Here is a 15,661-nt window from a genome sequence, read left to right as displayed (position 1 = left end):
TGCACCAGCGATCAGTCGAATGAACAAAACGTGTTTCAAAGATCATAGGAAGTTTAAAGTACTTTAAGCTCTGAAAGTTTTTAAATGCTTGAGTAGAGCCTTGCCCATTCTAGCCCTATGTTAAGTTAACACATACATGCCGGTCAATTGTAATTTATTTGTCTACACATGAAGAAGAAAGCAGGTTAGTTAAACTAAGAACCACTCCATAAAGCCACCTAGAACCCTAAACCCATCACTACCTAATTACAAAGTGAGAGCTAAGCAATAGACATATATGTTTGCATACCTATGTTTATAGTTAGTAATCCCTTTGGCAAATTTGTGTGCGTTTCCATGGCCTTGTCTGCTTCAGTGGTCCCATAGAGCAGGTCTCAGGTGAGAGTAGTCTGTCGATCCCGACGTCACGGCAACGATGTCACCGAGAACGCGGTCCCTGATTGGTCGGCTCGTTCCGTCCCAGTGACCACGTGGGAGAGCTTCGGGACGGGGGGGTCTGTCAGAGAGGCAACGTCCATGTGAGTCTGTCCTGTCAGATCCGTTTCCCCCTCCCTCCTCTCCTCTCCTCCCCTCCTTCCCTTGCTTCCTCTGGCCTCGGTCAGACGCTGACGGCCACGTGTCGGGGGGAGGTGACGCGGCGCTTGATGCGCGAGCGGCGGGGCCGGTGGTCGGCCTGGCAGCGGCAGACCGGGCCCAGCAGCAGCCAGAGGTAGAGCGTCACGCACGCCCAGCACGACGACATCTTCACCCAGAAGGTGGACCAGCTGCCGTGGGTGAAGGTGGTCTCCAGCACGGCCGACTCATAACTGCACGGGGGGGGGAGAGAGAAGGGGAGAGAGTTAGAGAGGGAGAGACGGAGGGGGAGGGAGAGAACCGGAGAGGGAGAGCCGGAGAGAGTCAGAGAGGGAGAGAGTCAGAGAGGGAGAGAGAGGGGGAGAGAGAGAGAGAGACGGAGAGACTCAGAGATAGAGGGAGAGAGTCAGAGAGGGAGAGCGAGAGACGGAGGGAAAGAGAGAGAGAGTCAGAGATAGAGGGAGAGACGGAGAGAGTCAGAGATAGAGGGAGAGAGTCAGAGAGGGATAGAGAGATGGAGGGAGAGAGAGCGAGAGTCAGAGATGGAGAGAGAGACAAAGAGTCAGAGATGGAGAGAGTCAGAGAGAGAGAGAACGGAACGGAAATGCCACCACGTTTTTTTCTCACATCCTCACTAACGGCTCTAAAGACAACAAAAACATTTGACGAAAAACAAATTAATTTCGGACATCACAGCCAACGGTGATTGTCTGAACCCAATGCAAACGGTGATCTGACCTGAACCAGTTGGTGAGGGTCATCATGACGTAGAGCGAGGCCAGGAAGAAGACGAAGTGGAAGAAGAAGTAGCTGTAGGCCACGCGCTGGCTCTCGTTGTGGATCACCTGCTGACAGCCCTTGTGCTCGTCGTCAATCACCATCTCTTCCTCTGCACAAAAACCGGGAGTCACCGCAATCAAATATAAGAGAATAGAGACGATAATATCAATGATTAAAGACAGCGGTACAGGCTCCCTCACGGCCAACAATAGACCGTGAGACCCTCCCTATTGGCTCGGTTTTATTGGCTGGAAGACCTTCTTTGTTTTTTTTTTCTATGAAGTTGTACCTCCCCTGTTAAATCAAGTAGTCTTTTGAAGTGCAGTGTTTACAGTAAACCAGGAGCAGGTGATAGCAGACTGATGAAGTGTTAACGGCCCCGCTGGGGGCCTTTTCCTCACCTTCCTCCTCCTCTGGCCAGCAGAAGCAGCAGGTAGCTTTCTGGAACTCGTAGCGGTAAACTTTGATCATCCAGAATGGGCCGAACACCTCAGCCAAGTAGGACGCCTCATTACTGGTCGGAATGAAAACACACAGTCGGGGAAAACTGTGAGGGAAACGCTGGGATTCTTTTATAGGGAAGAAAAATGTTTTTGACAGGAACGTTAAAATAATAGTTGTTGGAATGTTTGTTTGCAAATATGCGATACCTAAAAGACTCTGTAAAAAAACTGTTCTTTGGGATCAGACAGTGATAGGCTGTTGAATGCAAACATTCCGATTTAAATAACTTTATACGTACCACGCAAACAGCACACAGCAGTACATGATGGCGGCCCCGATGATGGCCACGGCGTTGCCTTCCTTCTGGATCCCCTCCTGGCCCACGTTGGGGTAACACACCGTCATGTTCTTGCCCTGGTACACCACTGGAACACACACAGGCACAGAGACACACATGGCAAGGGGACATCTTAGTGAAGTCCTACTGATGGAGTTCATGTTCATATCTACACAAATACACACTACAATGTTGTTGTTTTGGTTCTAACCATCCCTCCTACATACTTACTGTATGTTGTACGTCCTGGGACTTAATGTACGCACTTATTGATTGTCATATGTCCTGGCACTAAAAAAGAGCACTTAGTTGTGTAGTCTCTTATCCTAGCTATATTTGTTGTATACAGGGAACGGGTTAACCTAGTGATTGTTAGTGCGTGGCACTGTTTTCTATGAACACCCTTAATGTACCGACAGCGACATATTGTTGTTTCACCTTCTTCTGACAAATGTACTCATTAAGTCACTTTGGATAAAAGCGTCTGCTAAACGCCCTGAATGTAAATGTACTGTATTGCCCAATGCAGCCCAGACTTCTCAGAGGGGTGTACTTTGGTGAGCTCAGCCTCGTTTCCTCAGAGATGCTGTTCTTCCTTGTTAAAAGTGGGGCCCCTCAGTTATAGTGTCCTTTATAGGGGCCGTCCCCTGCTCACGCACAGCCGGTCTCCGTGGGCAACAGCGCTCTCACTAAAACATGTACTGTATGCCTGTAAAGGCGCACAAACACACACAAGCGCACACAGACACACAATGCACACACACACACACACACACACATACACACAAGCACACACACTAATAAATGTCAATTTTCATCGTCATCTCAGCTGTTCAAGGGGGTTCCAGAAGGTCGAATTGTGTTTGTTTATTGTGGAGAAAATGGAACCTCAGAGTTCAGTAAAAACAAGCAAATTACAGCCCTCAGATCCTGCTGCTACTTACCCATGCACATGTGTGCAAAGGCGTGCACATGTATGCACTTGCTGCACACACACACACACACACACACACACACACACAACCACACACACACACACACACACACACACACACACACACACACACACAGTGACACAAGTCCAGAGTCATTTTCAGTGGGAAACATGTGCTGCTCCTTGAGATGCATGTTTTAACTCTGGCCCCAGACTAATTCCTCCTTTAAATAACACTGTGATTAGTGTGTGTGTGTGTGTGTGTATGTGTGTGTGTGTGTGTGTGTGTGTGTGTGTGTGTATTTGCACGCCAGAGGTTATGGAGAATGCCTTCGGGGATAAAGCAGGCAAATAAGGTCTGACAGGATGACAGGAGTGTAATGAGAATTGATCACATGCACACACACACACGCACACACACCCCACACACGCCCACACCCCCCCCCCCCCCCCCCCCCCCCCCCCCCCCCCCCACACACACAACAGACACACACACACACGCACACACCCCCACACACGCACACACACACACACACACACACAAACCATAACTGTCTCAATTTAGAATAGCTATGGAGTGTGTGTGTTTGTGTGTGTGTGTCTTTGTATGTGTGTGTGTGTGGGGTAAGTGAGACCTGAGGCAGCACAAGCAGGATGTTGCAGCAACTTGTTGCAGAGATATGCACTCAGCCTGCTATAAAACATATCTTACACACACACACACACCTTGAAGGAATATATATTCATATCAAAATAAATAAATATAAATATATATATATATATATGTATAGCCTTAGATTTATTATCATCCGGCCATCACATGACACCCACTCTGATCAAGTTATTTTCTCATGTAACAACACGGAACAACAATATGGTTGATGGGTAACCTGATTCGGGGATTAAAACCTGCAACAGCACCGTGGCACAATGCCGCTTACAATCATCTGACAAAAAATTTGTTTCCATGTTCTAAAGTTACATGGAGAAAATATCCTGTGTCCTCTAGGCCGGGGGCAAGCCCTGACGCTCCTACCCAGACAACAGTGATGTTCAGAGACTCTTCAGAGACCCCCCCATCACAATGGTGAACTTGAAGGAACACCCTCAGAGACCCCAGGCGTGGAGACAGCCTGGAAGACACGCGTTTGCGTGCACGTGTGTGTGTGTGTGTGTGCGCCTGTCTATGTATGTGTGCCTGTGTGTGTGCCTGTTTGTGCATGTGTGCATGTGTGACTGTTTGTGCATGTGTGTGTGTGTGTGTGTGTGTGTGTGTTATTGTGCATGTTTGTGCATGTGTGCTTTGTGTGTGGGTTGTGTGTGCATGTGTGCCTGTGCGTGTGTGCCTGTTTGTATGTGTGTGCATGCCTGTGTGTGTGTGTGTGTGTGTGCGTGTGTTTGCAAGTGTGCCTGTGCGTACATGAGTGCATGTGCATGCATGTGTGTGCATGTGTCCGGTGTGCGGATGTGTGTGTGTGTGTGTGTGTGGACACAGTGATATGTAAGCTAATAGTGGCGGCGGGATGTGTTATTATGTTGTCAGTGGCGACGTGGGGAACAGACGGGCTCTATCCCCAGCACCCTGCCACTGCCCCCCCCCCACCCTGCGTGTCAGAGCACATTGCAGCGCTGGATTTGGCTCCGCGTGGGGCCAACATGCTAACCATAGGAAACACGCCTTGCAGCGACCTACGCTACATGTCGTTCCCTATCTTCTGTCCCGTCTCTCTCCACTGTCATGACCATGAAGGCACACAAAAGCCCAATCAAATATAAATATATAGATACCATTATATGGAGGCATGTGGCCCAGGAGGTAGAGCGGGTTGGCTGGTAACCTGAAGGTAGCTAGGTCGATCCCCGGCTCCTCCTAGCTGAGTGTCGAGGTGTCCCTGAGCGAGACGCCTCACCCTGACTGCTCCTGACCAGCTGGCTGTCGCCTTGCATGGCTGACGCCGCCGTTGGTGTGTGAATGTGTGCATGGATGGGTGAAAGTTTGGCATTATTCTAAAGCGCTTAGAGAGGCCACTGGTTTAGAAAAGCGCTGTATAAAGGCAGTCTGTTTACATTTACCTGCATGTGTAAATTAGGTGAACCTGCAAGCAAGGCATATGGGCGGGTGTGTGTAGTACGCATAGGGGCATGAATGCCATCACCATACCTGATCCACTATTCATCATCTGGGTATCCAGACCTCATGTGATGGTGCGTGTGTGTGTGTGTGTAGTACAGTGTATCTGGGCGTGTGTGATGCAGACCTAAACCCGGGATAAGAGCCCGGTGTCTGGGAGTTCTCCGGGGACTCTGTAACGGCTCCGTGACTCACGCCAGTGTCTCTTTGTTTCTCTCTCAGAACAAACAGGCGTGGGTCATTAAGGGAGGTGCGCTGGGTAATCTGGAGGTAAATGGTGTGTGATATTCACACGCAAAGCCTGTGACCTGTGGGAAGTATATAGGTTATTATAGGTATATAGTACTGTAGTGCCACTCTCACTAAAGCAGTACTGAAGGAGAGATGTGTGCTGTGTGGGTGTGTGCATGCTTATGTGTTATTATTTGTGTGTGTGTGTGTGTGTGTGTGTGTGTGTGTGTTTATGTGCATGTGTGTGTTTGCAGGCCTGCATGTGTGTGTTTGTGTGTGTGTGTGTGTGTGTGTGTGTGTGTGTTCACATGGGCAGGGTACCTTTCTCTGGAGGGTGGCTGGACAGTGAGCATATGTGTGTGTGTGTGTGTGTGTGTGTGTGTGTGTGTGTGTGTGTGTGGTGTTAGTGTGGTGTGTCTATGTGTGTGTGTGTGTGTGTGTGCTTGTGTTTATGTGCGTTCACATGGGCAGGGTACCTTTCTCTGGAGGCCGGCTGGAGAGCGCGGAGAAGGTGAGGTACATGACGTAGCAGCAGATGATGGAGGCCTGGAGGAGACCAGAGCGAGGCTGTTCTACACGCCCAGAGAGAGGGAGGGAGAGAGAGAGACAGAGACAGAGAGAGAGAGACAGAGAGAGAGACAGAGACACAGAGAGAGAGAGACAGAGAGAGAGAGAGAGAGAGACAGAGACAGAGAGACAGAGAGAGAGGAAGGGAGGGAGAGAGACAGAGACAGAGATAGAGACAGAGATAGAGAGAGAGAGAGAGACAGAGAGAGAGACAGAGACAGAGAGAGAGACAGAGAGAGAGAGAGAGAGACAGAGAGAGACAGAGAGAGAGACAGCGACAGAGAGGAAGGGAGGGAGAGAGTGACAGAGACAGAGAGAGAGAGACAGACAGAGAGAGAGACAGACAGAGAGAGAGAGAGAGGAGGGAGGGAGACAAGGTGAAAACTCACTCAGTCTCAACAACACACTGTCGTTTACCCCAGCACACCCTCACACCGCTGAGCCACGGGCAGGCTGTAAATCCAAACCCGTAAAAGCTGACATGTGCAGACAGAGACAGTGCTGTAGACACATCTGAACGCACAAACAGATAATATTAGCTTTCATCTAATTGTTATAATGCTCGCCAGCGCTGACTTCAGCACCGCAGTGTTTATTTTAAAGGAGGAGTTACTTGTTGCTGCTGAGATACCTGCAGCTATGTGTGTGTGCACGTGTGTACATCTTGTAATGGTGTTTGTATGCATGCATACGTTTGCTTGCTTGTGTTTGTGTGTGTGTGTGTGTGTGTGTGTGTGTGTGTGTGTGTGTGTGTGTGTGTGCACACGAGTACCTGTTTTTGTGTGTGTGCGTGTGTCCGTGCATGCGTGCGTGCGTGCGTGCGTGCAACGTCACTCACTCTGCTGCACGCAGGGCGTGACGGCGATGAAAGACATGAGGGCGCAGAGCCCCAGGTTGATCCACAGCAGCAGCTTGTTGAAGTGGCAGCCCGCCGGGTGGGTGTAGAAGCGGTACATGAAGGTGAAGGCCATGCTGGCGATGGTGTAGAAGAACAGGGTGGCGCACATCACCGCCAGGTACCAGCGCTTGTTCTCCGCCGCTCCCGTCAACCTGGGGGCCCGAGGGGCTGAGGGTTAGGGGCCGGGTCAGAAGGGACCTGGTCCTGTGACCCCCCCCCCCCCCGCCCGTTGTCGACGACATCACCTGCAGCCAATCCTAGAGCAAGAACTCCTAGCCCCTGTCGGCTCCTTGATGACATGGATCTGAACTCACTGGTTCTTGATATGAAGCCTAGCCCCTCACGAACCCTAGCCCCTATCGGCTCCTTAATGACAAGGACCTGAACTAACTTGACTTGACTTGATTTGGATCAAAGCACTCAAAGGAAAAGGGAGATACCAGAGCAGGGAAGACACGACGATAACACACAGTCAGTGTTTATGTATGTACACATAGGTTTGTGTTGAATTAAAGCTCCACTGGCATCAGACACTACCCTGGTAATGCTAAACATGCTCATGTACTGTGAGTGTTTACATATACTACATATACTGAGTGTTTACATATACATATATAAGCGTGCATATATGCTTTTGTCAGCAGCATAGTTGCTAGGTTTGCACAAAACAAAGTACGTGTGAACTTATACTTACAACGCCAATCCATCCATTTCTCACAGTGCTGAGTCCACCCCCCCCCCCCCCCCCCTTCAAAACATGTCACTGACCTGGCATTTATGTTATATGTTCCCCCCCTCAGGTGGATATGTCACACAGAAGCAGGCCTCCAAAACAATATCCCCGGCCTGGTTTCTCTCCTACTTAACGCCAGACCACCCAGACCTCTGAACCCCAGAGGGGGGAGTAGAGACAGGTCTTCAGGAGAGCTTGGTCTTCGGTAAACCTAAAGCAGGTAAACCTCACGGTCTCTCAGATAGAACAGAGATCATGAGCAGAGCCTCTGGGTTTGTGGTAGCACCCGTTCTGCCGCGGGTCAACCAGAGTTTAGACGTGGATGAGAACAACTCAAAGAAAGACAGAAAGACAGAAGGACAGCCTGTATCCATCAGACGATGGAGGCAGTTGTACAGATGTAGCTCAACTCTGTCAGTTTGATTCACGGCCGCCGGGTTCCCAGAATGTATGGCTGTTGTACGCAGCACAGAGAGGACATATGGACAGACTACCCTCTCCTCCAGATGTAAAGCAGGCCATTGTTATAGTGCGAAAGGTTTAAAGGGAGCGGGTAAGGTTGACTGGAAAAGCACTATTGGACTTTTTCCTACTCCCTTTTTGAGTGAACTCTGAGTAAACACTAGGTGTACAGTATCATCAGTTTGAACTTTCCCCTCCCCGGTCCTCCAAAACACACACACACACACACACACACACACACACACACACACACACACACACACACACACACGCACCCACACACACACACACACACACACACACACTCTCACACACACACACACACACACACACACACACACACACACACACACACACACACACACACACACACCTAATACTCACCAGTTCTTGTTCCAGGTGTGTGCGAACGCCGTGATGAGGATGAGTTGGATGAGGATGAAGGCGAACCCCCCCACTACACCCACGTAGTGCCAGGCTGGAGGGGTCAGGGGGGAGACAGAGGGCTGAGTTCAGATCTCCGCTCTTTTGTCTGTACTGGCTGAACTAACGTAGGTCAACTTTCATTAGGAGCAGATATAACAAAGTGCAGGCTTAGTATCTGGCCTTTTAAGCCCTTTGAGACTGTACCTGTGATTAAGGGTTATATAAATAAAATTGAATTGAATTGAATTGAACCATCTTCTGACTGAAATAACGTCATGTGTAATCAGCAGAAAGATATGTCAAAAGATATGTCAACTGAAGCTTCCTGTACTACAAACACCACTTTTAATTTAAACTAAGTAGTCCTGAATCCTACGGATACACATTATAACAGTAACATCTGTAGACTACACATAATTATAACACATAGCAGCAACATCTGTACTGTTACCGTCTGTACCACATAACAAGTATGAACAATTGAAACTTGTGCACATTTTCCTTCAATTATGTTTTCACTTTCGGTTTTATCTCTCACTTGTTTGACAACATCAACACATGTTTGCCATGCCACAGATTTGCTTCCCCGAACACAGCTGAAGCCCAGCCAGAGAGTTACTCATGGTGGCAGAGGAGCTGTCTCTCAGCCAGGGCCTCTCTCATAACTGGGTTGACACTGCCCCCTAGGAGGGGAAGTGAGAAAGGTCACCCCTGACACACTCACAGCCATCCTGTCGCTCCTAATCCCACTGACAGCCGGTTTGAGAGTGCAATGCGGCTTGAATCAAAACAACTCACGCAAGTAAAAAAAACGGTGAGTTAAGTAAATGTTAATTAGAGAGTGTGAGGCTACTTCCCACTGTTAATTGATTAATGGCTAATGATTTACTAATTGGTTAATTGATAATTGAACAGGTGTTGCTCACCGTGCAGAAATGACTCTGTGGGGATGAAGAAGGCAGCGGTGCACATTCCCAGTAGGGTGATGAACTTCAGAAACCAGAACCTGTAGGTCAACAAAGAAAGGTATAGTATATGGGCAAAATCATACTTTTTTTTTTTTTGCTTTTGTTTTTTTTTGGCTTTACTTTATTTTGGTTTAAAAAGAAACAGACTCAGAATAAAAAGAAAAACCCTGCTATGCACCTGCATATGTGTGAAAGAGGATGACGAAATGAGGTAAAGGTGTGATGTGAGGTTCATAGTGGGCAGTGCAAGGATGAAGTGGACATGTGACATGACCATGTACGGGCATGTCATGACTTTCACACGCCATCATCATCGTAATCGTTATCCATCGTTGGTAATGAAGGTTCAATGCATTCCATAATTTAATTGTGGGATTTTTGTTGAATCGCAGTATGGTATAGTATAGTCCTGGGTCCTAGGCTGTACATAATGACTGTGACGCAGGCCTTGGTTTATTCACCTGGCTGCCCCAGTTTTAAAAGAGAACTGGACAATTCTGGCCTTTATAGTCACGAAACAATTGCCTCCTCTCGAGGGTGAAAGTGACCACGATGTGAAACGCTGTCTCCTGCTGCGCTGAGCCCAGTTAGTGTTAGCTCTGCCCGCGACCTGAACCTCTTCCCCTTGATAAGACTCTTATAGACAGATTTATGTCAATGAGGAGCAGCACACCCAGCTCATTAAATCCTAATCCCCGCCACGTCACGGCTCTAATTTACACCCTAGCAATGGAAAGTGTGACAGCAGGTCCTAATAATAACAACACAGCCAACAGATAAAATAATGGGTGACTCGAACGGGAGGACGGCATGGTTATTTAAAGATGTTTAAAGTGATAGTCACTGCATATGAATAATCTATAATATAATATATATTAGCACGAATTGCGTCGCCCTTGACGTTACTTTACACCAAATTACAAGAATATACAGTACATCTAGATATAAATCTACAGTGTCAGCATAACACATGCTAGGCATGAATACACCGTTTATCATGGCACAATAAAAGAAAATGCAAGACTCCGATTCATCATTGAAGGTAATCCTTATTATGTTTGCAGGTGATGTCAGGTCATGTTATGCTATGGAATGTAACAGCAAGCGGTAGCTGTCTGGCTGCATCCCAATGTTGCCATTGTGGATCATTTAATCATACATTCTATGTCAAAACCTGACAACCTGCACCCAGGCTCACCTCTTTCTCGAAACTGAAAAAAACATCATACCAGTTTCCCTGAGGAGGGGAATGCAAAAGAAGCAGAGTAACGACCAACCACACACTCTTTAGATGTGGAAAATAGAGCAAGAGAAAGCTTGCAGGAACGGATGCAATGCTTTTTTTCTTTTAAAGAAATTTGGTATTTAATTTTTAAATTTTACTATGACGCATAGTACTATGATGCATAGTTAATAAAAGTATGAGTACCCCATAGTTCTACACAACCCTGCTGTAAGGCCTAGATCGTGTGTCTGTGGATGGGTGGTGACGACCATTCCAACACAGGCGCGCACACACACACACACACACACACACACACACACACACACACACACACACACACACACACACACACACACACACACACACACACACACACGCAATACTGTGCATCATGAGGTGGGCCGGGAGGAGCCACTGACCCGTTGTGTATGAGCGCTCTGAAGTCCTGGCTGGACTTGACGTCGATGAGGAAGAGCGCCATCATCAGGTAGAAGCAGGCGGTGCCGAAGCACACCCGGTACACGGCCGAGTAGCCCACCAGCATCTCGCAGTGCCCCCCGCCGTGCGCCTGGTCACACACCATGTTGAAGAAAGGCACCTGAGGAAACGCACACACACACACACACACACACACACACACACGCACACGCACGCGTGTGCACACACACAAACACGCACACACACACCACACACATGCACACTCACACACACACACGCACGCACACACACAAACACACACACACACACACACACACACACACACAGAGAAAATGATGAAAAATATATAATACATATGAATAAATAGAGAAAATATATAGTACATATAAATAAATAAATATTCCGGATATGAGGATTTATGAAGGCCACAACGTGTACACTTTGAATAGTTTTGTGTTGGACTTTCTCTAGTGGCCTTAGTACATTAGAGCTCTTCCTTGTTTCAGTCTATCTTTCCTGTCAATCACCTGCACCACGAGGGAAGAGGGAAGCAGAGAGGGAGGGGACATTTTTTGTAGTCGTTTATCTTCAAAATCGTACTTTCCTCTGCGTATTCTCTCTCTCTCTCTCTCTCTCTCTCTCTCTCTCTCTCTCTCTCTCTCTCTCTCTCTCTCTCTCTCTCTCTCTCTCTCTCTCTCTCTCATCCCTCAGTCCCAACCACTCACATTTTCCCTGACGAGCTCTGAGACGTTGCGGGACAGCATGAGGCAGGAGACTGCGCAGGCCATGATGTGGAACAGGGTGTACATGACACGCGTGGTGGACGAGGACTTGACGGGCGGGCAGAAGGAGCAGCACAGGGAGCAGGGCGCCGGCCCACAGCAGCAGCATACCTGAGGGGAGGGAGACGGGGGTTACATCATCAGCGGCGTCAGTGATAGGTGATAACGTATTGGAGGGGGTATTGACATACACTTAATAACACAATAATCCGTCCACAAAACCTTGCAAAGGCACCGCATAGTTTGATTTGAATATAGCCTGCATACAATGTCGATATACAAGATATGTTACATTTACAATTACGGCATTTATCCAAAGTGACTTACAATGGTTCACACACACATTCACATAACAGCGGTGGCGTCGACCACGCAGGGCGACAGCCAGCTCGTCGGGAGCAGTCAGGGTGAGGGCGTCTCGCTCAGGGACACCTCCACACTCAGCTAGGAGGAGCCGGGGGATCGAACTAGCAACATTTCGGTTACCAGCCAACCCGCTCTAACTCCTGAGCTCAGCCGAACCAAATAAAATAAAATACCCAGAGACCCTGATGCTCTCGTACCAGAGTGACCAACTATGGAACATATGACATAATATATGATACAACAGGTGTGCATGTCAGCTGCATGGAAACACAGCAGCCCCAGGTAGAACCCACATGTGAACCAAGAGCCTGCCCTGCCCTGAGGCTTAGCCATAGTAGCTTAGCACCTAGCCACCATGCCATGTTTTATGGCACATTGCATCAGTAAAGAAAGTAATTTGATGACTCATGTCCTTCTTGACGAAAGGCCATTCGTCTGGAATTAGGCTAAATAGTCTGGAATTAGGCTAAATACAGAAGACGATGCCGTCACTGAACGACTGCACTGCATCTTCAGCTGCTTTTTAGAAATCTCACAGAGGTGATCTTTTAAGTCGACCCTTCAATGCCAACCTTAACTCAAATTTAAATAATATAACATACTTTTACACAGCTTCTGCTGAGGCAGATCTTCAGGTATTTGCCTATAGGTTTACAACCTGACATTAGCTGCAGTGTGCATTAAGGTACACATTAAGGCACACATTAAGGCACAACATACGCAGTAACAGTCTGTGGCTGGGATGTCTTGTACAGCCTCTAAGCTAACCTTGCTGTCTCCCAGCTTTTGCCTGAAGCATATCCCATACATCAGCATCCAGTAGCTGCTGGTTTCACTGGTTTCACTGGAACAACCAGAAGATGATAGGCAGCACCATGAGAAGCACAGTACGCAGGGAATAAAATGCACAACAACGATATTGATAAATGGACTGCATTTATATAGCTCTTTTCTAACCAGTGGCCACTCAAAGTGCATTCCCTCTATCTTCCCTCACATTCACCCATTCATGCAGACATTCAAACACAGACGGCGGTGTCAACCATGCAAAGCGACAGCCAGCTCGTCCGGAGCAGTCAGGGTGAGGTGTCTTGCTCAGGTACACCTTGACACTCAGCTAGGAGGATATTGGTGTTAATGCTGACCGATATTGACAGTGCTTATTCTCGCTGTCCTTCCATTGTTGTTTTTGCTGTTTTTTGTCATGTACCTCACACAATTCTATGTTAATTAACCGATTGTTCATTATAAACTGCAGTCATTGATTTTCTTTTTGAACATGACTGTAGATTGTTGCTATTAGCTGCTGTAGGATGAGTAAAGTTATTCAGAAATAAAGTCTTTATCTAAATAAAGTTGACTGTTGAGAAATTGGGTGAGCGATAGACCAAGAGAAGGTGAAACACAATCTGGGGCCATCCCATCTGGGTCAGTTTGGGAACATTAATACAGGATTAATGGTCACATGGCAATGTTTGTAAATTCCAGCAGATAACCAACATGCATACCCAACAACCAGAAATCAATGTGTGCATTATTTAGGAAATTTGTTGGGAAATTAATTCACATCAACTATAATAGCAACTGTACAAACAATCAGTATCTCAAAACAATGGATCATAAGATAATAATGGATGGGTTGTTCCTGTGCGTTGAAAACAGTTCACCACATCAAATTCTCTGTGATGATCCAGACTGGAAAATGTAAAACACTTCAAATGTGTTACTGCAATACTATTCTTTGATTGTTCTTGGCCTCACTTGCAAACAGCTTTGTAGAGAAGCATCTGCTCTATTACTTAATGTGTAATATAAAATAGACAATGTACACGTTCACAGACACAGTGAGAAATACAGGTCATGAAATGCTTCTGATATGTTTAGAGTTTAGATATAAAAGAAGTGAGAACAGTTAGAAGTACTTTATGCCCCAGACCCAGAAGTGACTTCCCCACTAAAGTAACTCACCATCTTGTTTAGTATCTTTTACAGTGTCAGGTGTTCGTGTTGTTTCCAAATTAATGCTTTGCCTCTGTATGAATGTTCTTAGATACAAGTGCATGTGTCAATACATACTGATACACTGATATAATTCACGTATTACAAAACAATAAACTCAACCAAGAAGAGAATGTGCACATAAAATGAGAAATGAGAAACAAATGATTTAGAGTATTAATTATTCAGGGATAAAATACCCATAAAATACCCATACCCAAATATCCATACCACCATAATCAGTTTAGCATAATCAAGCCCCATTCTCCAGACATTGGAGCCATGCATTTGCACACATTCGTCCTCACTTCACTGATGCCGTCTCACCTGATAGGCTACCATGTTGAGGAAGTAGTTGTAGACCCCACCCTGGGTCTCCACCTGACTGCCCGACATTGTGCTTCAGTAAGTCCTGTGTTACCTCCACCACCGACCACGGGCACCACCACCACCACCACCACTACATCAGTCTAGGAAGTTGACTTAAAAAAATGATAAAAATACAAATCACTACCAGAGAGCCGGTAACCATGGCATCTTCACCACGGCAACAGGATGAGAACCACCCCTTTGTTTCACCATTAAGACTGAATGGCAGACAAGAGGAAACCTCCGTCCTAAGACCCTGGTGATGGCTCAGTCCCGATGATCACTCCTTACGCTGCCAGATGGTTGGAGAGTAAAGCTATAGGAGTCCCGGCTAACCACAAGCTAACTATCTGCTGCGATGTCCGGTACAACTTCACAGGGGAAGCATTCCTCTGTTTCTCGTGTGTATCTGTGTGTGTGTGTGTGTGTGTTTGTACTCTACATAGCTAGGCTCAGAGTTTGTCCCGGACGCTGCCAAAAAAGAGGGAGAGGGCGAGAGAGAGAGAGAGAGAGAGAGAGAGAGAGAGAGAGAGAGAGAGAGAGAGAGAGAGAGGTGGTGGCAAATACCCAATGCTGCCCCATCACTTCCCCTCCCCCCTCCCCTGACCCTACCCGGTCAGATTAGGCCGGATCGCTGAGGGAGGGAGGGAGGGAGGGAAGGAGGGAGGGATAGGCAAGGAGTGGGAAGTGGGAGGAAGTGGTGGAGGTAGAAAGAGGCACTGGTACCATCTGTCTTCCCCGTCGCGTCCCCGTCCCGTCCCCGTCCCGTCCCCCAGGGCCTCACTGCTTGCCCCTGCAGGACCCTGGTGGAGGTAGACCCCACCACACAGTAGGACCACCGAAAGGGTGGGCTAATGCGTCTGTGTAATCCAGAGTTAATAAATGAAGGGTTTAGCCCACTGTGATTGGCAGATGATACCTGACACTATACGTGCCATCCGTACGGTGCTTAAAAAAACCCTGTTTACGGACCTGTGATTATAGAGCCGGCATCTATAA

General features: G+C 47.5%; 1 protein-coding gene across 1 annotated transcript; it reads right to left on the bottom strand.

The window, feature by feature from the left end:
* serinc4 (serine incorporator 4) lies at nucleotides 1-14,974 on the bottom strand. The gene is made up of 11 exons (XM_084476629.1): nucleotides 14,621-14,974; nucleotides 11,873-12,040; nucleotides 11,129-11,307; nucleotides 9,443-9,522; nucleotides 8,475-8,568; nucleotides 6,836-7,047; nucleotides 5,907-6,002; nucleotides 2,096-2,222; nucleotides 1,755-1,867; nucleotides 1,312-1,462; nucleotides 1-806 (listed from the first exon to the last, which is right to left on the bottom strand). The coding sequence occupies exons 1-11, from the start codon at nucleotides 14,687-14,689 to the stop codon at nucleotides 599-601; spliced, it is 1,497 nt and encodes a 498-aa protein (XP_084332755.1). The 5' UTR covers nucleotides 14,690-14,974; the 3' UTR covers nucleotides 1-598.
* Nucleotides 14,975-15,661: the final 687 nt, after the last annotated feature.

Source organism: Micromesistius poutassou (assembly GCF_964030765.1).
Source record: "Micromesistius poutassou genome assembly, chromosome: 12".
NCBI classification, from domain to species: domain Eukaryota; kingdom Metazoa; phylum Chordata; class Actinopteri; order Gadiformes; family Gadidae; genus Micromesistius; species Micromesistius poutassou.
The sequence above is the reverse complement of the archived record's forward strand: the minus strand, read 5'-3'. Positions and strand labels throughout refer to the sequence as shown.

Bases quoted from the DNA above. Each gene is read 5' to 3' on its own strand.
- serinc4 (XM_084476629.1), bottom strand. From the start codon at position 14,689: ATGTCGGGCAGTCAGGTGGAGACCCAGGGTGGGGTCTACAACTACTTC. The intron at 9,523-11,128 runs GTCAGTGGCTCC...GTTGACCTACAG, and splicing joins AGAGCGCTCATACACAACGG to GTTCTGGTTTCTGAAGTTCA. The intron at 807-1,311 runs GTCAGATCACCG...CCCCCCGTGCAG, and splicing joins ACCCTCACCAACTGGTTCAG to TTATGAGTCGGCCGTGCTGG.